The sequence below is a fragment of the Mastomys coucha genome, unplaced genomic scaffold (genome assembly GCF_008632895.1).
Source record: "Mastomys coucha isolate ucsf_1 unplaced genomic scaffold, UCSF_Mcou_1 pScaffold18, whole genome shotgun sequence".
NCBI lineage: Eukaryota > Metazoa > Chordata > Mammalia > Rodentia > Muridae > Mastomys > Mastomys coucha.
In genome coordinates this window covers 58015630-58039436 of record NW_022196900.1, presented here as the reverse complement: position 1 = coordinate 58039436, position 23807 = coordinate 58015630, and the positions used below count along the sequence as shown (strand labels likewise).

The 23807-nt window shown below is 46.1% G+C and overlaps 2 protein-coding genes across 5 annotated transcripts in view; one reads left to right on the top strand and one right to left on the bottom strand.

Annotated features, from left to right (window-relative positions):
• The window catches only part of Kank4 (KN motif and ankyrin repeat domains 4), a 66607-nt gene extending 57328 nt beyond the window's left edge, over nt 1–9279 (top strand). For all 3 annotated transcript variants that reach the window (XM_031377910.1, XM_031377908.1, XM_031377909.1), the window contains 2 exons: nt 2368–2568; nt 7569–9279. In XM_031377910.1, coding sequence (XP_031233770.1) covers nt 2368–2568; nt 7569–7691 — 324 coding nt within the window. In that variant the 3' untranslated portion in view covers nt 7692–9279. The remainder of the gene's footprint in view (nt 1–2367; nt 2569–7568) is intronic.
• Nucleotides 9280–21251: 11972 nt separating this feature from the next.
• L1td1 (LINE1 type transposase domain containing 1) overlaps nt 21252–23807 on the bottom strand; it is a 13565-nt gene continuing 11009 nt past the window's right edge. For both annotated transcript variants that reach the window (XM_031377906.1, XM_031377907.1), the window contains one exon: nt 21252–23108. In XM_031377906.1, coding sequence (XP_031233766.1) covers nt 21552–23108 — 1557 coding nt within the window. In that variant the 3' untranslated portion in view covers nt 21252–21551. The remainder of the gene's footprint in view (nt 23109–23807) is intronic.

Below are 23807 nucleotides of genomic sequence, written 5' to 3'. Positions count from 1 at the left end.
CTGCCAGTACACTAGCTGACAACATCTCAGATTCATTGTCAACAGTTGTACCATGTGGTGAATTACTGTTCTCCTCCTTAGAACAAAGTCTTAGTCTAAGAATGTATTTTACCAATATATGGTTGTTACAAGAGAAGGAAACATGAGTTATTTAAGTTTAACTTTTTTATGTGAATTCAGAGTTTATTTACCGATGGAAATATATACAAAGAAGCTTCAAATGAAATATATACCGACATTCCTTATACATGACAGACACTTGGCTAAACAGGAAGATGATATTAATAAAAAAAACTGATTTTTTTTTTTTCGAGACAGGGTTTCTCTGTGTAGCCCTGGCTGTCCTGGAACTCATGCTGTAGACCAGGCTGGCCTCGAACTCAGAAATCCGCCTGAAAAAAACTGATTTTTAAATGAAAAAAAAAAAAAAGAGCATTGGATGCTCTTACAGAGGACCTAGATTCAATTTCTAGCATCCACATGGCTGTTCACTACCATCTATAACTCCAGTTCCAGAGAATCTTCTTTTGATCTCCTTGAGCATAGACCTACATGCAGGCAAAACTCATAAAACAATTAATACTAAAAGTGTTTAAATATTTGTGTTGAACTCTACCTATTCTTCTGGGAGTGAGCTGAGAGTCTCTGAGGGGAAGGTACATCTTCATATCTCCAGGGTCACTCCAGGGTCTGTCATATACTTTGGAAATGACCAATTACTAAACCAAGTTGTAACAATAGAGACCAGAAGAAAGATAGGGAAGAAGAAGCCCAGAGTCGAGCAGAGGGCCAGATAAGAAGGCTCGCTAGTGGCACTGGCTTTAATAGTTGTTGGCGGGACGAAATCTCAAGGGTAGTTAATCTAGTGAGCAACCATTACCTCTAGGCTAAGTAACCACACTAGCAAAGGTGAACAGTCACCTCTGGAGACATATGTCTGGATCCCAGAGAAATGGGGCTCAGAACACCTCCTAATCTGTACACTCACTAACTAGGCAGCTGCTACACACTGTCGTCTGTAACCCCCATAGAGATAATGGTAGGACACTTACCTACCTTGCTAAGCCCTTGGGTCTTTCCCCAGCTCCACAAGGTAGATAGTGTACTAACTGTCCCAGTCCTCCCACTTCAGGAGATGGGGCAGAGATGAAACTTGCATGTGTCTAGTCCACAGAAGTGCTGCATGGCAGAGCCAGGAAATTTCAGACTGCAAATCCTCTTTATTATGGCCAAGGTGATTGAAACTTACACGAGCAACATGTCCTTGGTGCTTTTGACATGAAAGACATTGTTTAGAGCAGCAGTTCCCAACCTGTGGGGTAGAATGACCTTTTCCCAAGGGTCACCTAAGACCCTTGGAAAACACAGATATATACATTATGATTCATAAAAGTAGCAAAATTACAGTTATGAAGTAGCAACAAAAATAATTCTATGGTTGGGGGTCAGGACAACATGAGAAATTGTATAAAGAGTCAAAGCCTTAGGAAGGTTGAGAACCATTGGTTTAAAGTCACAGGGGATCTGGAGGGGCAAAGGTCATAGACCTTGTCTTATTCTTAGGAACCTGATATCCCATTGGATATCAAGCCTGATTGTCAAACTTAAAAAGGTTTGGCAAAATACAGTAAGTCATAGGGTAAGGCTGTAAGAAAACAGGAATATATAATAGACCTGTGCAAATAAGAAATGTCACTGTATAATGAGAAAAATGACCACCTTACGTTACTGTATTTATATACTTTATCTCACTCAATTCTCTTAAGAGGCACATAAAGCACACAGGAAAAAAATTGTAAGATGAATTTTCAAGCACAGAAAAACCAAAATTTTGTTGAGACAAGAGTGTTCCGGGTATCCTTATACAAAACCCAAGAGACACTGAGCAGACCGAGACTTCCCAGAGAAAAGAGGCCTGGGCTAAAGCCACAGCCTTCATCCGCTCCATCAGTCACAGCTTTCCATCACATATTTGATGTTAGGCCTTGGGGAGACTGACACAAAACCCACTGTCCCTGGGGGTGGTCCAGTAGCAGGGCATTAGTCTAACATGTGTCCTGCTCTGAAGTTAATCCTCTGTACTACAAAAGGGTTAAAGCAAATGAGAACAGTCTCTGGTGTCAACTTCTTAGCCCCTAAGGGAAAAAGGAAGTTGGGAGGCAATCGGTGAGTGCTTTGTGATGCTGTCCACGCTGGGAAGCCAGGCAAGGCTCTGGAAAGAGCAAAGGATTTGATTAGAGTCATGGGAAAGCAGAAGTTAGCCAAGAAAGAAAAGGATGTCCCGTATCACAGGCAGAGGGATGATCTAATCAATGGTCATTCCCTTGAGAAGTTTGCTCCAGCCTGTGCCTGTCACTCTGTGTGCAGGGAGGCCAGACTGCACTGATGTTAGGAGTCAGCCACGACCGGGAAGACATGGTTCAAGCACTACTGAGCTGCCAGGCAGATGTCAACCTGCAGGACCATGATGGATCGTCTGCTCTCATGCTGGCCTGTCACCAAGGAAATGCCGACCTGGTACGACTGCTCCTAGCACACCCAGCCTGCAACAGCAGCCTGACTGACAAGGTAAGATTTACAGGCAGTTAACCAGTAGGTATTTAACACCTGTCCTGAAAAGTGTCTTGTCAGCCACCAGAATTCAGGAAACCATATGGCCATATCAATAAAATCAACCTCATAAGGCTGGCGGTATAGGCTTTACATTTGATAATGGGTGGTAAATGGTCATAGCCACACTGCTGTGAAACTCACAAGATTAAAACACTGTGCTGGGGAAATGTGTCCAGGCTTGGCTTGGCCCTGAGCTTCCACTGTCAAAACCAGCAACTTGGATGGGATAGTTCTGTGTCCTAGGGAGACTCTGGGAAGCCAGATGATGACATTAAATTTATAGAGACAACATTAAACTGACAATACCTCCATGGCACAGATCTACTTCATGGAATGATTCATTCTGCCAAGCGAGCCTGCTTGATGCTGCACAGTCAATGGCAGTCCCTTTAAATGACAGTCCCATACTGCCCACATGGTAGAATCCAACTCCACCCTAAGCTCGTGCCAATGACTGGTGCACCATCTCTCTACTGTCACACCGAAGGGGCTCAGCCTTGCTGCTGAATCCCTCATCTGTAACAAAGCACTTGGTCAGTGACTCAGTAAGAATTGAATGAATGAGCTCTAAACTTAAGGGTTCAGTCACAATAAAGTGACCACGTTTCTGATCATTACAGTGGGTCACATTTCTAGAGCACTTGGGGGAGCTAATCTTCAACTGGCCATCACTCCTGCTCTTCCCAAGAGTACAGCAAGCAAATCTTTGAGCAGAAATTCAACCTCAGGCCTGACTCTAGTATCATTATGTTGACATCATGGTTTCACACCATAAAGTGGCATTTTTGTACTTAACATTGAAGTTCAAAGGCAATGAAACTCTCGAGGGGGAAAAAGAGGTCACTGCTCTGCAAGGACAGCACCTTTTCCAGGATGCTGCTGGAGCCATAGGGAGTGATCGTCAGCAAGCCGAGTGGAACCCCTACAGTCATAGCTCTTGTATAGCCCTTCCTCCATTTCTGAGTACTTCAGAGTGCCCAGGCTCTCCGGTTTTCACACAGAATTAGTAGCAGAGGATCTGAGAATGGAGTCTCCTTTTCCAAACAGGCAATGAGATGGAGGATCTGTGTTGAGGAGCCCGCTGTGAGCTGTCTTAATCTGGAGTAATCCTGAACTTCCAGTAGCCCAGAAGTGATTCCGGCTTTTGTCTGGAAAAGGCCTGAGAAGAGACACTTATGGGCAGGCCTGAGCCTTAAAGATCCCTGGCTGGCCAGAATAATAAACCAGGAAATGGGAGCCCCACTTGGGCCCACATGGCAGTCACAAATAAGAGAACTACGTGGCTTTCTGGAGGTAGAGGAAAACCATGAGGGAGACAGCTTAGCTATGACTGTTAGAACTGACTTTAAACTCAGCATTCATGAGTTTGAATCTGAGTTCAGGAACAAAGTGTCTTCTGATAGATGAACAGATCACCCTGAGTCTCTGTATACATCTGTAAAATGGGTATAGTGACGAGCTACCCAAATGCTTAGCGTTTTTAAGCCATACCTGCTGGCTGGAACTGTGACACCTAGAGCAAAGTCCCAAGTATATCAGTAGATGGGGGGCTTGGCATTTTCAAGTGTCTGCTGGACGTAAGGAAAATGAAAACCTGAAGTCAAGAAAGCCAAAGGAGGGAGGCTAGTCCCCAACTGAGAAGCCAGTTGTCCACCAATCTTAATTCAATCTTGTGGTCCTCAGAAGGAGTGACATTGTTGTCCAGAGGAAGTTTGGTAGTGTCTGGAGACATTTTTGTTTGTTACAAGTAGAGGAGGAAGTGCTCCTGGCATCTAGAGCCATGGTGTTGATAAACACTTGCAGTGCACAGGAACAGTGAAGAATTATGAATTCCCTGGACCAAGTCAGATGTGGTCACACACACCTTTTATCTCAGCACTCAGGAGGAAGAGGCAGGTGGATCTCTGAATTCAAAGCTAATTTGGTCCAAAAGCAAGTTCCAGGACAGCCAGGACTACACAGCGAAACTCTGTCTCTAAAACCTGGTCAAAGGTTGGTGCAGGGAGAGCCAGAGCAGCCCCAAGGAGCAGGCCACTGCAGAACAGGGCCTGGGCCCAGTGCTGGATTTGGAGCTGAGGTGAAAGGGAAAGCCAGCCAGTGTGGTCTTGTACAGGACTTGTAGGAGTCATGCAGGGTCCAACCACATGCTCCTCCTGGGTCAGGCCTGACTGAGGATTCCCACTTCAGCTTCCTCTGAGCAAGGGAGAGCATGTGGTTTCCAGCAGCTGAGGGAGAGGAGAGCCGTTGATGGGATCCACCAAAGACCAAGGCTGGTATCTAGTGCCAGCTCTCATCAGAACACTGTCATCCCAGCAACCACGTGTCTTTGGAGTCTTAGATGTCCACAGCACAGACCTCCTGGAGACTCATGTTCAGAAATGGTTTCCTCTCATCAACAAAGTTTGATTAAAAAATACAGAGAACTGCAGGCATTTTCCTTAGGCTTACGAGCCAAGTGGGTGTCAGGAAACTGCTATGCTTTCTCTGGGGACCTTCAGCATGACAAGGAGTATAGTGAGACCTGAGCACCAGCTGCCTGCTTCTCCCTGGGAAGGGCTTATTTGGAAGATATTGCAGGATGTCCATCAAATGGGAATGTTTCTGAGACAGAGATTACACCCTGATCATCATTACCTGATGTATAATGGGTTCATGATGAGTTCTTATCTATTGAAAGACACTGCAGCACATACACAGGCACACACACAGAGAAGCAGACACACACACACACATAGGCAGACACACACAGAAGCAGACACACACACACAGGCACACATACAGAAGCAAACACACACACACACAGGCAGGCACACACACATACACAGGTAGGCACACATACAGGAAGACACACACATGCATACACAAAGAAGCAGGCACACACACACACACACACACACACACACACCATCTGTGCAAACCTTACACTCTTCAGCTCACAGTCAAGTGCATGCGGAGCCTGCAGTGTTGTTGAGTACGGCTCACTAGATCCAGCTACTGCAGGAGCCTCCTTGTCTCCTTCCTTCCCCAGATGGCAGGAAATATTTACATTTAGGAGACACTCTCCCTGCCTAGGTGGTCTCTTTTTCCCACTTCCCATCCTCCATGTCTTCAGCTGAGAAGCCAACAGATGGAAGTTGTCACCTCCAGATGGACTCTGTCAGAAAATGCATAGCCTCTGGGACTGGCCCTGTGGCACTTTCCCATGGAAACAGGCACCACATGCTCTGTTTACATAAAGCTCTGGATGGCAAAGGCCAGCTTGGAACACAGAGTAAAGACAGCCCTCCCTCTCCCCCAGACAATGTAGGATTCCCTGCTGAACAGTCCCCTCCGCCTCAACAGTGTGTGGACTCCCTGCTTTAAAAACTTCATCTTGTTCCAGGTTTGCTCAGTCAAAGAAACAACTCCTTAGGATGGCTTGGCTCCTTTATCAACTTGAACCAAATACCTCCGTGTTGTCCAGCTTTCAACACTGCTTAGGGCTGAGCAAGGCCAGGCAGCCCACCTATGTCAGGATGCAGCAGGGACCAGGCCAGACAGCTACTGAGCTTAGAGAGAGACCAGATCTGATCACATGACTCAACAGATTCCAGCCTAAAGGAATATCAAGTTGGGACAGGAAACAGCAAATTCAGGGCTAGCTTGGGATGCTCATCAGGTCACTGTTTCGCAAGAAAGGAAGAGCTGGAGAGGTGGCTCCAAGGTTAAGAGTGTACACTTCTTTTGCAAAGGATTCTCAACTCCCTAAGACCCACGACAAGTGGCTCACAATGCCTCTAAGCCCCAGGGCTTTTCAGAATGCTGGCTGCGGGCTTGTGCCCACTCCTAAGAGACTGGCTATCTCCATGGAGCTCGCTCTCCAACACCCAGGTGTGTGGGCTTTCCCTCCATCTCTGTACAACCAGCAGTCTAAGGAGAACCCCACGTGTCCAGTTTCTTTAGAGTGCAGAACCCACAAGCTCTTCCTTCACATAGTGAGTGGGTTGCGCAGTGGAGAAAGCGCAGCAGTGACTTCAAGTCAGGAATTGTCAACATGTACAAGTGCTGTGAGCTCGCTTCTGGTCCTAAGGAAACAATTAATGATGAGAGGGTGCTGGGCAATAGCCCAGTTGGTAAAGTGTGCTTGCATTGTAATCATGAGGACCTGAGTTCAATCCTGGCATTGTAGCTCATGCCTATAACGGGGCTCACTGGCCAGTTAGCCTTGCCTACTCTGCAAGTTCCAGACTAGTGCGTGACTCTGTCTCAAAATGAACAAGGTATACGGTACCTGAGGAGTGACACCCTGTGCTGAGCTCAGGCCTCCAAGTGCACACACAGACATGTGTATATTCACAGAGGAACGTGTATCCATACAAACACACACATACACACAAGCACATGCCCACACACGAGGAGAAAATGCTTTTTCAGTAAGTTTATGACTGTGGACACAGGAACAAACGAGCTTCCAATAAGTTGAAATTTTCTGGTATATTATGGGCTGTCTTAACAGCCTATAAGAAGACATGCATTCTGAAGACACACAACAGGGAAGCATCCCCTAGCACACCACAGTAATTTACAATAAAGGGGGATTCTAGATAGATGTGCGGGCCCCATCCCACTACTTTAAAACCAACAACAGGTTTGCACCAAAGAGAACACATCAAAATGCTAATGCTCACTGAGATCTGTGTATTCAGAGTGGGAAGGTTATTTTCTTTCCTATGTTTTCCAATTTTCCTAAGTGTTGAGGGTCTGGCAACCCTTTCTCTGTTCCCACTGGCACAGATGCCCCAGAGGGCAGCTCCTGTGGAAGGGACCTTCATGTCCCATGGCCCCCATGCCATTTGAGTCACATCCACTCCGGGGTCACCTGATGTCTCTAACATCCTCCTCAACAATGTCCCCACTCTTCCCGCTGAGTGGAGAGGCAGATAGAATGATTTTTTTTTTTCCTTTCTTCCCTGCAGGCTGGCCGAACAGCTTTGTCCATCGTTCTGAATTCACCTGCCCACGTGGAAATCGCAGAGCTTCTGCGGGCCCACTCAGAGCAGGGCAGATCTCTGGGGCCGAAGGAGCTGCAGAAGAATTAGCAGCCAGAAACAAAAGGTTCCTTTTCTGGACTTCCCCCTCGCCCTTAGAGAGGGCCGGGGTCACAGCCAGAGGGCCACCATTCAAGACAGAAACTATGTCAAATATGCACAATACATTCCCTTCATATAATTCTGCTCATTAGGATGCTTGGTAGTGTTTTGCCTTAGGGCCAAGCCCCCCAAACTACATGGGGTTCGGAGCAGGGTGTGAGGTGCAGAGTTCAGGCAGCAGTGGAGTGTTTTGAGAAATTCAAAACATCTTCAGCTTTGAATTCCTCATGGCATTGCCTTTGCAGCCCTGTGTAGCAATTGGGTGGGTCAGGGCACACTTGCACAGTAGAAAGAGCAATACTTTTTACATGGAGTCTTAAAGCGCACTGTCTTTTTGTTTTTAATCAAGTATGTATACAAGTATGTCCCAGGGACTATGCATGTCTAGAGAGAATGGCAGAAGAATCTAAATTCGGGCAAAGTAGGACTAAGTCCAGTGATGTCAGTGCCAGGGTGTGACACTTCCGAGTACCCCAGGGGTTCCCATTCCCTCTTTGGAAGTAAACAGAAAAACAAATCCAATAGTTAATACTAGTGATGCATGCTTGACGGAGTCCAGTGATTTCACCCGTTCCCAACCTATGAGAGAAGCAAATGAATTGGCCAGCTTCTTGCTGGGAATGGGTCACTGTAGAAGTCAACATTGTTCACCCGTCTCTAGAAACACAGGGCCCCTACAAACACGTACCAGCTCTGAGAACGTTGTGTCTCCTTAGTACAGAAACATCCAGCCTGGGCTAAGGAGCAGCCAGCCAGGGCAGGACAGAGCTCTCTTGGGACTGACGTCTCTCCCAGAGATAGTTCTTTCCTGAGCGTCCATATCCCCTGGGTCCTGAACATGAAAGGTTCATAATCATAGCTCTGAAAGTCTCATGCAAACACACATGCACACACACACACACACACACCCTTTATATAAAAGGAAGAGCATCAAAATTGGTGATCTGAACACTGAAGACACTAAAGCAAGAATTCTCATTGGGCTGGGAAGCCTATTTGCTTGGTGCCCCTCGGCTGAGTCACAAAGCCTTCATGGGTAAGCAGCTTCATCCTCCTCAAAGTGGAAGCACCCATACAACCTACCTCTGGGAGTCTCCATAAGAAACGCCTTGAAAAAGTTTTGGAATCGGATGATAACCCAGAAAGGCTGTCTTCAGAAATTCTGCAGCGAAGTCCTTCCCACAGCGTGATTTGTGAGAGATGCCCAAAATCCCCCCCCCATATGGATGCTGCTTAGAGATGGGAAGAATGGCAAAACAGACAAGCTTTAAAAAATGCTGTAAGAGGATTTATTCCAATGTCAAAACGCAACTGTAAAAGCAAACACATACTTTAATAAATGTTAGTTCCGTGCTTTGCAAAGGTTAATGTGTATCCAGCAGGGATCTTGTTATGCAGTAGGTCTGAAACGAGGCCTGAGTTTCTGTGTGTCTAACTGGGCCCAGGGGATGCCAATGCGTCAGGCCACAGCCACGCTTCGAGCAGCACAGCTCCAGCCTGCCCTTTTTTGTTTATAAATTAAAATGTTGCCTCTCAATTGGTCTCAAGATTTCTTTGCTCTTGATTCTTGGGAACTTGCAATGCAAACCTGTATTAGCTAATTTCTTTTTGCTATGACAGGATACCCAAGGAAGGGTACTTATGAAGAAAAAGAGGGTATTTATTAATCCACAGTTTAGAATCTAATGGGCGTGATTGAGGGTTGACAGATGGCAGGAGTTTGCCTAGAGGAGGAAGGGATCACAGCTGGGTATACGGAGCACGGTTGGATATAGGGAGCACAGCATCAGGGTGCAATCGGGGTTTTGAGCAATGATCTGGTGACAGCTGCTCAGAGTTCCAAGAGAGACACTTTAAAGATCATTGACAGTATGCCTCCAGTTGACAGCATGCCTGCTCATTAAAGCTTGGCACTACCCAGTGCTAGGGTAGGGGATGACATGCTGTAGAAACCATCACAGCCAGAGGGTCATGGAACCCCATGGAAGAGGCTTTGAGCTGAACTCTAAGGTATTAGCCAGGGTGCCCTAAAGGGAGCAGTGGGGTTGCAGATGTGGCAGGAGTAAAGGCACATGGCCCAAAAATGATGACTTCAGTTTTGGTCCATGGGACAGGAGATTTGAAAGAGAAGACAGATGATCTTGTTTGTTGTATTTTGATATTAGAGATTTGGACTTGAGCCAATCTGTGTGTGTCTCACAGATTACTTTAGGAATTTAAACTCTTTTCAGAAAAACACACGTATGCACTAAGCCCTACCCTTAAAGTCCCACTGCTGGGGACTCAACCTGGAAAGGGGCTTGCTCCCAAACCCCAAGATCTAAGTTTGCTTCCGAGGACCCACATGGTGGAAGATGAGGACCAACTCCGGCAAGTTGTCCATTTCTACCTCACCTTGATCATTCAGTTCCCAGATAAAAGATGCAACCTTTAATCTATAATACACCTTTATCAGGACTAAAGCAGGGCAGATATCTCCCCTCTGTGCTATTAGAATCTATTTTCCTATCCATAACTCTGAGTTTTTAATTACTATGGTCCATCTGGGCTGCTCTGAACTCCAACAGGCCAGCCCTCGTGGCCATGATTTTAAAATTCTTACCCCAGCCGGGCGTTGATGGCGCACACCTTTAATTCCAGCGCTTGGGAGGCAGAGACAGGCAGATTTCTGAGTTCGAGGCCAGCCTGGTCTAGAGAGTGAGTTCTAGGATAGCCAAGGCTACACAGAGAAACCCTGTCTTGAAAAAAAGAAAAAAAAATTTCTAAAATTCTTACCCCATGATATCTTCTCTTCTCTTCCCTTCCTCTCTCATTCTCTGGTCTCCTCAGACCCCAAGCCAGGGAACCCCAAACCCCACCTATCTCTATTCTGCCCAGCTATAGACTGTAGGCATTTTAATTCAGCAACCAGAGATTACTTGGGTGGGGAAGGGGCAAGGTCACACAGCATCACTTAGATCTACATGCAGACTTTCTTGTCCCTGGGGGTAACCAGGCCTTGGGGGCCAGTATTTAGCATTACAATATATAAGCAAAAGACCAAACCTCAAAAAAGATGTAGCTGAGAGATACAGCACTTGTATGTTTGAGGCTCTTGGGTTCCTTTCTGGCAGGGGAGGGAGAGGCATTACTAGAGATAGTGGGAGCCATTGAAGAATTTCTAAACACTGAAGCCATTCCATCAGAAGTGAGACTGGAAGCAGGAGCACCAGTTGGGAGTCTCTTATGAGCCTCTGGGCTATAAGACTCTCACCCTCTGGGTATAAAAGCAGTAAGAGCAGTAAGGCCTGCTGGGAAAGGCACCAGGGATGAGGGTGTACCAGGATGTAGTACACACTGAATAACAGGAGTTGGTGTCACCATTATCCCCAATACCACTCTACTCTGCTTCCTGAGTTAAAGGATCCCCAACTCACTACCAAGGATAGAGACTCCACTTCCCAGCTTCCTTTGCAGTTTACTATGGCTTCTTGACTATACATGGATAGTGAGATAGGTGCAAAGTGATGTGCACAGACTTCAGGCAAAGGAAAGAGACATGGACCTTCCCTTTCCTATTGGTCAGGATGCTGTAGCCATCCAGCTTGATCCATAAAGATGAGGCTAATGCCCCCCAAACAGAAAAGGAGTCAGAAGGAGATGGGGTCCTGTTACACCTGCTCTGAGCTGCTTATTCCTTTTTTGAAAAAATCCAGACATATTCTCATCCAAAAATAAACCACTGTCCACTGGGACCCCTCCCAAAATAGACAACATCCTTGAGACCTCAAGACAGTCCAAAGGTGTGATGGTTTGTATATGCTCAGCCCAGGGCGTGGCACTATTAGAAGATGTGGCCCTGTTGGAGTAGGTGTGTCGCTGTGGGTATGGGCTATAAGACTCTCACCCTAGCTACCTAGAAATGAGTCTTCCACTAGTAGCCTTCAGATGAAGATGTAGAACTCTCAGCTCTGCCTGCACTATGCTTCCTAGATGCTGCCAGGCTCCCACCCTGTTCCATAGCCAGTTAGCTAAAGAGAAACCGAACTTCCTAGAAACCAAACAGTTCTCTAAAAACAGATCTGTTAGTCATGAATGGAATGGATGCTTTACAGAATGCCAACAGCACCAGGGCTGAAGATGGAGAATATTCATAATCTAACCAGGGAGATTTTAGCACACAGAGTTATGTGTGTTCAAGCCTAGCCAAAGCAAGTTATAAAATTAAGGCAAAGAAGATTGTTTTCTTCATGGCTGGAGACTGACCCCAGGGCCTGGAGAGCTGCTCAGTGATTAAGGGCACTTTAACTTCAGTCCTAGGGGATCCTGAGCCCTCTTCTGGCTTTCTTGGGCACCAGGCGTTCATATGATACACAGACATACAGAACACACACACACACACACACACACACACACACACACCATTTGAAGCAGGGTTTCTTTGTGTAGTCCTGGCTAGTCTGGAACTTGTTATGTAGACCAGGCTGGCCTCAAACAGAGATCTACCTGTCTCTGCCTCTCAAGTGCTGGGATTAAGGCATGCACCACCTTGCCTGACAAAAATAAATGTATTTTAAAACTGAGCTCAAGGCCTTGCTAAGCAAGCCCTTTACCATTGAGCTACATCTTCCTTCATCCCCTGTCCCTATCCATCCTAGCAGTCTTGGTTGTGCTACACTTTCCTGTCTGTCTATGGTACCTCATGGCACCCAAAGCCTTTCTTTCCATCAACCTGAGAATTCTTTCCTATCGCCTGTCTCCTTTCTGTGGCTGGGCTGGAGGCACTGAAACGATGCATTGGTTAGCCTTGGAGGAGTCCCTCAGAGGCAGCAGAAACCAGTCAGAGCTTCTTACGTGTTGTTGCTTGTTAGGAAGGGCCCCAGACGATGGAGAGTCGGTTACCACATTGAAACACCCTGAGCCAAGTGGGTATTTGACAGGGACAAGCCACCATGGCCTTGACAAATGCATGCCTTAATCCCAGCACTTGAGAGGCAGGCACAGGTTGGATCTCTGTTTGAGGCCAGCCTGGTCTACGTAACAAGTTCCAGGATAGCCAAGGCTACAATCAGCTTTCTGATAATGGAAAGCCAGCCTCTTTGCCCTCCTAATTTGATTTCTCTGTCGGGAGAGTGAAAGCCTAAGTGCATATGGTATTTTGGGAGTACTGCATTCTCTGGAGCAATGACTTGATCCCTGATCCTGCCTACCTCTCTGGTCACCTCCTGTTTAGCATTATTTCATCTCTCAAAAGAAAGTAGAATCAGATGAGTGTCTGTTGGGTTCTGTTTGCCTTCTGGGGGTCACGGAAGAGGGCACAAGTGGCCCTTCCCAGCCCTGTCCCTCTTAGGGCTGCAGAAAACTTTGCTGTAGAGTGGATGGGTGCTCTGATGCACTGGAGAGGTCAGACAGGGTTGGTAGTGCATGCAGTGCCCTGGGGCACCTGGGGAGCCTGCAGGCAACTAGAACACAAAGAGCCCAGCTCTGTGGGGTTAAAGCGGAGAGGAGCATTATGAAAGGTTAGAAAGGGTTTCCAGCACGGTGGGCTTGGGCTCAGCTTGCAGAACCGAACCTGCTACTAACACAAGGAGCACAGCCAGGGTTCCCATGTCAGCACACGTCATGGGTTGCATCCAGTCTTAAGGGTTATTTTGTCTTCTAGATACTTTATTTGCTGTTGTTTGACTCAGGGTCTTCTGGAGCCCCAGGCTGGACTTACCTTGAACGTATATAGCTGAGGATGACCAACCTTGAACCCTTGATCCAGCTGGGATGACAGATGTGCCCCACCAAAGCCACCTAAAGGTTTTAGCTTTTAGGCAGCAGCCTTTTTACCTAAGTCTTTCTAGAACATAATAGAAAAAATAAGCTGGGCATAGTGGTACAGACTTAATCCAAGCACGTGGGAGGCAGATTTCTGGAGTTTGAGGCCAGCCTGATCTCTACATGGGGAGTTCCAGGATAGCTAGGACTACACAGTGAGGCTCCATCTCAAAAGACTAAGATATAATAATAATGTAATGACAAATTAAAATTTTTATTTCTTGCCACTCCCTGGTATTTAGAAAAGTGTACCCAAATCAAAGAAACACAGATGTAAAAATTATTTAGACTGAGCGATATGCAGGCTTAGATTTAAAAATGTTCTGAGTCAGCCATTGGATTGGAATTTGATAAGAAAGTCAGGATGCGGGTTGGAGAGATGGCTCAGTTGTTAAGAGCACCGACTGCTCTTCTGAAGGTCGTGAGTTCAAATCCCAGCAACCACCAGCCTGGGGCTCCAGAAGACCCTGAGTCAACCATCCATAATGAGATCTGATGCCCTCTTGTGGAGTGTCTGAAGACAGCTACAGTGTACTTACATATAATAAATAAATAAATCTTTAAAAAAAAAAAAAAAAAAAAAGAAAGTCAGGATGCCCTGGATCTGTGGACCCATCCAGGAAGGCAAGATGTGGAAGTTTTGGTGATGAAAGCCCTGATGGGTCTAAGGTAGAGGAGGAAGAAGAAAAGAAACCTTTGAAAAGCATGCAAGGATTGGAGCCCTGGGGAAGATGGAGAGCTGGGAATAGAGAGAGTATGCAGGCAACAGCAGAGGCAAGGCAGCACTGAGCTGGAGATATCGCTGGGTTGGAAGGCAAGAGATTGAAGGTCTGAGTGAAAACGCACTCCTCCTGCACTAACGCCGGGGGAGGGTGCAGGAGAGAGACCAGCTTCAGCTCACCCCTCTCCCCCATCCTGAGTGACCTTCAAAGGTCTTGCCCTGGGAACTCGTGAGTGCTGCGTAAGGTTGCTGTCATGGTAATTTCCCAGTAAATAGCTAACAGACTAAACATATTTCAAACAATAGACTTTGGGAGAGTCCCTGTGTTCTCAGCCACAACTGAATTGTGTGTTTTAATCTGGAGAGGATAAGAAGAGAACTTCACTGCTGGTGTATTTTATACTGTTGCTTCTTTCCCAGTCAAAACTGCCTGTTGTTTTCAGAAGACAAATCTCTGCAAGGATTGGTTCTCTGGGAGGCAGGAAGCATTCAGAACAGTCAGGACCATATCATGCTGTGTGCAAGTATTAAATTCCAGAAAACCAAGATCATGAATAAGACTATATTAGTGCTTTTGATATTTATTGCTGTAGCTCTGTTTGTAGTTCAACATAAATCTGTTTTCTGTTGTAATTGCCCAAGAGCTTCATTGAAATATTTACAGTATTTGGTTAAAAGGGGGAGGATCACAATAAGCAAGTGAGCTCTTAAGTCTCCCTGAAATCAGACTCCAGCCTTTGGACAGGCAGGGTGCACGTTCTTGTCCACCATGAAGATTTAGAAAATGGAACTTCAAGGCTGGAGGTGTGGCTCCAGGATTAAGAGGGCTTGTTCTTGCTGAAGACCCAGGCTCACGTCCCAGCACCCACATTAGGTGGCTCACAACTGCCTGTCCCACCAGCATCAAGGATCCAATGCCCTCTTTTGGCCTCTCAGGGCACCGACACACATATGCACACATACAGATAAACAAATAAAACAGACCATAACTTAAATCTTAAAATTTTAAAAAGATTTATCTCTTCATTTTATGTATATGAGTGAACTGTAGCTGTCTTCAAAAGAGCACACCGGATCTCACTACAGATAGTTGCGACCCACTGTGTGGTTGCTGGGAATTGAACCCAGGACCTCTGGAAGAGCAACCAGCATTCTTAACCCTTGAGCTGTCTCTCTAGCCCCTTAAATCTTAAATTTAAAAAAAAAAGAAAATGGATGAAGAAAATAAAACTTCAGCTACCATCAACTCTTAAGATCAAAGTCTTGAATGGGTGGACTGAGGGAGGATAGAAAGACTGAGAAAATGTAAAATATGGGAAGAATAAAGGAGCCCTGGATTACCGCTTATATTTCCTGTTAGCTGACAGTCAAGCATAGGGGAGGGACACAGACCTCTCATCTGGTGTCACAGGCTGGAGATGAGCACTGCAGAACAGGAGCCCACTGCTGAGCAGCTGGCCCAGATAGTGACAGAAAGCGCGAGGATAGTGAGCCCATAACTAAAAGCATCCAGGAGATCCAGGAACTGGACAAAGACAGTGAACTCCTGCACATGTGCAAGGAGGCCCTACTGGGCCAAGTGGCTGTCTCCGCCGACCCCAGTGTCCCCCCCAAATCATCGAGATCTGGCTGACCTCCGTGCAGCTTGGGACAGCTGATCTAGAGAGCTTCACAAAAGAGCCATTTGTGCTGAAAGGATGGCGCACGGGATAAAAATCTCTTTCCAGGTGAGCAGTGTCAGGCATGGCGTCCATCCAGCTCACGTGCAGGGTAGGCAGTCAGGCTGATAAAACTGACTACCAGGTCTATAGCTTCAGACTCTGGGCTGAGGGGTATGAGTTCCTGATACCCATGGAGGAAGCCCCCAAAGGCACACTTGCTTGAGACAGCGACAAGATCACATCCCAATTCACAGATGGTGACAAGACTGACCCCTTGTCCTGGGAGTGGAAACTCACAGTCATAAAGGATGGAAGGGCTCCCAGCTAAGAGTTGGGCAGGGTGGCAAACAGAAGGACCAACATGTCCCTCCGTACCCCAAAACCAAAGTGCTGACAGTCCTCCCAGATCCACTCTTGCCCCTCCTCCACCTCCTGCCCACGGGCCACTGAGCCCTCTAGTGTCATACTGCTGTATCTGCCTGTACACTGGAGGAAGGATTCCAGTCCAGGCCTCTAAACTATTGTACCCGTCCAGTTCCTATCTCAGGCCCTGGTTGGGCCCTAACTTCTAGAAGGCAGTAGACTACTGGGTTGGCTAACCCACTGAGTTTTTGTCTCAGCCTAGGCCAAAGACTGGGCTGTCCCTTAGTCCCATTTGGAACCTGGTCAGACCATCCATCACCATCAGTCACTAACCACAATGCCTTAACATGGGAAACATATACTGGGGGTCATCACTTACTCCTAATTTACTGTGTGAGCATTGTCTGCTATCACCATGCTGCTGGCCTACCCAGGGAAGCCTGGGGGATGCTGCTGTTGCTTTTTACATGCTTAGCCTCACTCTTCACCACGGCCAGGGCTGGAGATGGCTCCAGTAGCTAGGGGGGATCAAGCTGGCCAGTAGCTAGCCTCAGGATTTGAGGCAGGATGGGGATGGAGGGCGCTAACCCTTCTGCTTTCCCTATCCATTTTGGCAGCACTCGGGGCCTCTGTCTGTCCTCTAAGAGTGCCCCTGGGGGACAAAGCCACAGGTCTCAAACATGACTTGTCTCTCTTGTCACCTGGAACCAGGAACCTTGCACCTGGCCTATCAGAATTTTTTGACTCCATTTGAGCCAGCTGGATAGCCTATGCCACAGTTCTCAGGGCCACCATCTCTAGACAGGCCTTCCCTGGACTCAGCCAAGACAAACGTGGGACCAAGTACACAAAGTTTGGAAGCGTGTCTCCTTTGTTCTCTGTCCCTGGTTACCATGTGGTATCTGTCAGGCCCAGGCTTTGACAGGCCAAGGAGCCTGACCCTGATTCTCTTCTAACTGAGAAACCAAAAAAATTTTTTTTGCCAAACTAACAACAAATCTATCACACTGTCTTGCATAGAGAGAGATTTCAAATAAGAACATTAAAGTAGCAATGAACCAAGCTAATGTCAGAATTTGAACATTTAAATTGAATTCATCTGGAAACCCATATTTCCCTGTGGAAATTTCACAAATGAGATTATGAACCAAACTTATAATAAAAACACATGACTCGATGTCCTTGAGACTTATATAGAACTTCATTTGACCTTTTTCTTTGGCTGATTTTTTTTAGCTTATGAGCCTATGTGGTCTCATACAACACACCTCCTAAATGAGCTTATAATCTCATTCATTAAATAGCAGTTCTTTATGGCATGTATTTCCATTTGATCTTTTAAGATCCATTGAGAACAACATCACTCCCACAGACTCTCAAATCATATATATTACTGTTGTTAAGATGTGTACCTACCCCTGCCTTAGCTCACACTCACTGTCTTGAGTGTGTAACACAAGTGGATGAGCATGTGCAGAGGCCACAGGAGGGCACAGATGGAGTGTTTGAGGAGGGCCTTTGCTTTTGCATTGAGAAGTTTTAGAAATATCATTTTTTTAAAGATTTATTTATTTTATGTGTATGAGTACACTGTAGCTATACAGATGGCCGTGAGCCATCATGTGGCTGCTGGGAATTTGAACTCAGGACCTCTGCTTGCTCCACCCTGCTTGTGCTGGCATAATTCACTGTGGTTGTCTTCAGACGCACCAGAAGAGGGCGTCAGCTATCATCACGGATGGTTGTGAGCCACCATGTGGTTCCTGGGATCTGAACTCAGGACCTTCGGAAGAGCAGTCAGTGCTCTTACCTGCTGAACCATCTTGCCAGCCCTAGAAATATCTTAATACATTCCACTCACAGGTGTTTTTCATAGTAGATAGATATGTCACCTATGATGGCTAAAGTGTTTAAAATTATATAGTCTCTTCACTTTAGGATGACAGACGCAGCAAATGGCCATTCATCAAAAGCCTTTCCTTAAACTCACTGGCTCCAGGTAAAGACGCTTCCTGTGAAAGCCTAACAGCCTAACAATGTGAGTTCAAGCCTCTGAACCCGAGTAAAGGTGAGAAACAATAACAGAGTCCACAGACTTGTCCTGACCTCCACATGCGGAGACACACACACACACACACACACACACACACACACACACACACACACACACACACCACTCCCCTCCATTTTTATGTCCTAGGCCTAGCATGGTGTTGTATACCTTTTTGATCCCAGCACTCAGAAGGCAGTGGCAGGCAAGTCCCAGTGAGTTTGAGGCCAGCCAAGGCTGCGTGTGAAACCGTATCTCAAAAAACCTAGAAATTGAAAAACACTCCTGAGCTGCATGAACTGTAGTCAAGACTGAATCCACGCCACAGGTACACCTGAGAGCAGCACCAGGCGCTGAAGAAACACTTCAGATGGACCCTAACTCTAACTAGGAGACGTGCAACGTCCTGGTTGCCAGACTCAACATGAAAAAAAGAGGTCGAGACTTGGTGTCTCTGGTGTAGAGACAAGAGGAGGAGAGAGCAGAAGTGCACAATGAGCTTCTCCCTCTCGTGCCAGCCTCCTGAGCTACCAACACAAAGGAGCTTTACCCTCATCCTCTGCTTTAGAGCCTGGCATGATCCAAGGGGGTCCTCTTGGGACACTGACATCCCCAGGTAACCCTCAACTTTGGCACTCTCTACCTCAGCAAATGGGCATCAAAGTGGAGAGGACGTGTCCAGGATTCCTGACTCTATCAGGAGGTTCGGGAAACTCCGCAGATTAACATCTGACTTGGATTTGGCTTAGGAAAACCCTTGACTCCTACAAAGTTAAAAGCTCATTAAGATTACAGTCCCAATCCAACAGAAAGATTTTGAGTGATGGGAGAACAGCCAAGCAACTTGTACTATGTAGGCTCCTGTGGGCACTAAAGACAGGAAGGGCAGCTGGCAGACCCAGCATTGCCAGGAACAAGTTACCGGGGTAGGCTGTGGAGACATTTCTCCTTCCTCCTAAATCAAACCATGTGAGTCTATCTGATAGGCCCCACAACTGGAATCACATGAGCATTTAAAATTTTTTCTTTGGTCCTGGGATTGTACCCAGGGCTTCATGCACTGTAAGTAGGTACTCATTTTCAATAACTTATATATTTCTTTAGGACAGGTATTGTAATTAAAGTATAGGTTTCAAGCTGGAGAGATGGCTCAGTGGTTAAGAGCACTTAACTGCTGTTCCAGAGGTTGATTTCAATTCCCAGCCACCATATGGTGGCTTACAACCATCTGTGATCTGATGCCCTCTTCTGGTGGACATGAAGCCACAGCCCTTATACACATAAAATGTGAATGTCTTTTTTAAAAAAACAAAAAACTATAGCTCTCCATAAGCAAAGACCCCGGGAGACATGTCTTGAATTATTAAACACTGGAGCCAACACTGGTAGAACTCAAGATGAGACAACTAAAGATGATCTCAGACATGCATAAAATTGAGTTTCCACTCATGGATCAAACTCCTTGGAGTTCATATCTGCCTTCCTTTACTGTGGGAAATGGGTGTCACCTGTACCACACTGTCTGAACATGCCACCAGCCTCCCATAAGGTTGGAATTCACAGGCCTACATGAATAGTTCGTTTTCATCGCTTGAAGGCGTTTGACATTCTGGAAGATGATCTCCCTATGTTGCCCAGCCCAGTTTTCAGCCCGGTTTTGGTCCCCCGAGGTCCCTGGCCCTTCTTCCTTAATCTCTTAATATGTAGTGCTAAAGGTTGGGGCTGTTTGTTTTTAAGATTACTTGTGTGTGTGCTTTTGTCTGTATTTATCTCTGGTACCCCTGGAGACCAGAAGAAAGCACAGAAGATTGTGAACTGCCATGTGAGTGCTAGGAATAAACCCAGATCTTTGGGAAGAGCATCCAGTTCTTTAGCCCCTAAATTTGTTACTCACCTTCAAGTTAGTGGTAATTTGTTCTGGTGATACATCTAAAAGCCAGCATGGAGGTAATTTCCTATCAGTCCCTCAAAGCTAATGAGCACAGCAAGAGACCAAAACACAGGGCTGGAAAGATGGCTCTGGCTTTAAGTGGTTGTAAGTGCTGCCTGCTCCTCTAGAGGACCCGCTTTCAAGCCCCAGCACCTAATGGGTGGCTTGCAGTCATCTGTAATCCCAGGCCCAGGGCATCTGAGGGCACCAGGCATGCGGGACACAAACATACATGCAGACTAAATGTCCATACATGTAAAATAAACAACTTTTAAAAAGAGACAATGCAGCAGCGAGGATGACTGTGCCCATTTTACATCTGACATTTACATCAGGTCTGAGTGAGGACACAGCAAGAGAGCTAGTAGCCTTCCATTCCACTCGGGGTGCCTGGCACTGTCTTCTGTGGACTCCCCAACCTCACAGGGGTGTCAGGGCTTGCTCAGTTGTCCTAACTTGCCCCAGGATCAGACACAATTTTCACTGTGTGTTGCTTTCCCAAAAACCTAATTTCAGTACTTGGCAGGAGGCTAGCTAGTTCTAGCTACACGGAGGGGTTTACGACAATTTGGAATACTCCAGACCAGTGCAAAACACGGCAAAACATTCTATTTTCTTCTCTTGGATTTCTTCGGTGTCTCCTCACTAAAGACTAATTTCAAAGGAAGCACTATTTATGCACACACGGTCACATGCTAAGGTAAAGACTCCATTAATGGATGGGTTGAAGCCATACAATGTAGATGCTATTAGATAATATACAGTTAACAGAGAGCACTGACTGCTCTTCTGAAGGTCCTGAGTTCAAATCCCAGCAACCACATGGTGGCTCACAACTACCCGAAATGAGATCTGTTGCTCTCTTCTGAGGTGTCTGAAGACAGCTACAGAGTACTTACATCTAATAAGTAAAATAAGTCTCTAAAAAAAAAAAAGAAAGAAAGAAAATGTGAGCAGAGAGATTAAGGAAACAAACGACAAATTCAGACTTCAAGCTTTAATGTATAATGGCAAATAATAATGTAATCAGTTGAGTGAGTCCCCCTGGCAGACAGACTCTTCTAACTTATCATGTCTTTTCCCATCCCACTGTGGCCTCTAGTATTTTTCCATGTGTGGTCACCCTGACAAGATGCCTCCTTACCAAGCAAGGTAGACAGCTACTGAAAAGCTACATGTGCTGTCTAATTCAATCAATATTCAGGGAGTGACGCTGCTTCCCCAGCCCCTACTCTACTTGGTTTTGGATGTATTTTGGTGGACAGAAAAGCGCTCCAGGCTGCTAATGTATATTGCTGAACAGATCTTTCAAATAGGGTGTATCAGAGATAAACTTCTTGAATTCTTCAATATCAAAAAATACCTTGGTTTTACCTCTAAAATCAAACGCCAGTTTGGCAGGATAAAGGATTCTCGGTTGAAAGCCTTCTTCTTGCAGAATTTTTATGATATCACACCACTGACTCCTTGCATCTATTGTGCCAGGCGATAAGTCAGCTGTCAGTCTGATCTTGGACCCTCTGTAGGTTATTTCTTGTTTTGCTCTGGAAGCTTTTAGGATTCTCTGCTTATCACCAGCACTCCCAAACTTCACCAAGATGTGTCTAGGCGTGAGTCTGTGCTCATCCACTGAATTAGGGATGCGATGAGCACTGACAATCTCCAGACTCTGGTCTTCTAGCTCAGCAAAGTTTTCTTCAATGACTTCCTTAATTATGTCCACCGCTCCGTTCTCCCGGTTTTCTTTCTCTGGAATTCCTATCACTCGGATGTTGGAGCTTCGAAATCTATCCTCCCTCTCTCTCAGCCTTTCTTTATCAATGATCTCCCTGGCCAACTGCATTGTATCCTTGGTCAGAGCCTCCACCGCATCTTCCTGGTCGTTCACCCTGGCCTCAATCGTGCATGCTAAGGAACTCAGATCATCCAGTGAACTTTTCATATTTTGGACATCGAAAATGCAAAGGTTTCTGACATTGGCGACCTCCCTCTGCATCTGTCTGATAACACCGATCACTCCTATTCTAAAGTTTTCTTCGGTTTCATGGATCAACTTTGCTTCTTCAACTGTTAGGTGTGTTACTTGCGGCATCTTGTTCATTATAAGTGGAGTGACTTGTGTTTTCCGTCGCAAGTCACTCCACTTTGTACTTGAATGGCCTTTAGGACCATCGCTACCTGCCCCTAGAGATTCTGATGGAGAACTCAAATATAAGGTCAGACAGGGCTTCTCAATCTTCTGACTAGACAGAGCAGCTGCTCCTCCCTCCTGGCTTCCGGGTGCCTCCTGGCATCTCATCAGCTTTTTTCCCTTAGAGTCCCAAACCAGGTAACTGACTGCAAGTTCTTTAAGTCCATGGAAGGTCTCCTTTTTCTTAGTCTGGGAAGCCGCCGTTCTCTTTACTTCTTCCTCTGGTTCAGAATCTACTACCAAACTAATTAAGCCAATCTCTTCAGCATTCTTGGTGATTTTCTCAACAGCACGATCTTCTACCACAGCAAGGCCCTGGAAGGCTGATCTTGGAGCTTCATGTAGTACGGGGGCTTCTTCCTTCTTTCCCACTTCTGAGTTCTCTTCTCCCTCCTCCCCTGACTCTGAACCCTCGTCCTCCCCCAACTCTGAGGCCGCTCCCTCTGAAGTTTCTTCCCCCTGCATCTCTGAGATTCCTTCTTCTGCCTCTTGCTTCTTGAGAGTTCCTTTATCCTTCTGGCGCAGTGTTTCTTCTTCGTAAGTCTTCGCCTCTGGACTAGCAACTTTTACCTCTTTGATGAATAGGAAGCTTAAACTGTCACTTGCTATTCTTCTAGCTTCATGCTTCGTGTCTCCTAGAGTTTTACCCTAAAAGTTTAAAAAAGTTATTTAAGCCATGTTTTTCAGTGAATTAAGAACTTCTAGCACCACAGCAATCATATACAAGTCAGAAGACAACTTTCAGGAAGAGGTAAGTTCTGCTTTACCACACAGGTCCCAGGTAGGTCCTCAGGTCATCTGGCTTGTGCAGCAAGCACCATTAGCCACTGAGCCATCTTGGCAGCTTCAACTTTAATTATTCTTTCTTTCTCCCCCCCCCTTTTTTTGTGAGATAGTGCCACTAATAGTCTAGGCTAGCCTCAAATTCATGTCACTCTTCATGCCTCGGGTTCTGCCAACACTCATAGAAACCACGCCTGATTTATATGGTGATGGGAACTGAGCCCGGGCTAGTCCTACATTCTTAAGGCCAAAAGGTAGGCATAGTGATGTGTGCACGTCATCCCAGTTCTTCAGAGGTGGGGGTGTTAGGATGGGGAGTGGAGGCTAGCCTGGGCTAAATGGGAGCCTTGATCAACACAAACAATAAATACAAAATAGTGAGCGACTGGAATAAACTAGCCACTGAGTGTTATATAAAGACCTCAACATGAAAAACAAAGTCATAACACAAAATTTACCTTAAAAATGTTAAGCAAGCCATAAAGTAGAAAACAATACTTTATACAGCAGAAAGAAGTATTATTCTCTACAAGGGGTCTTTGAAATCAATAAAAAGACAAAAAA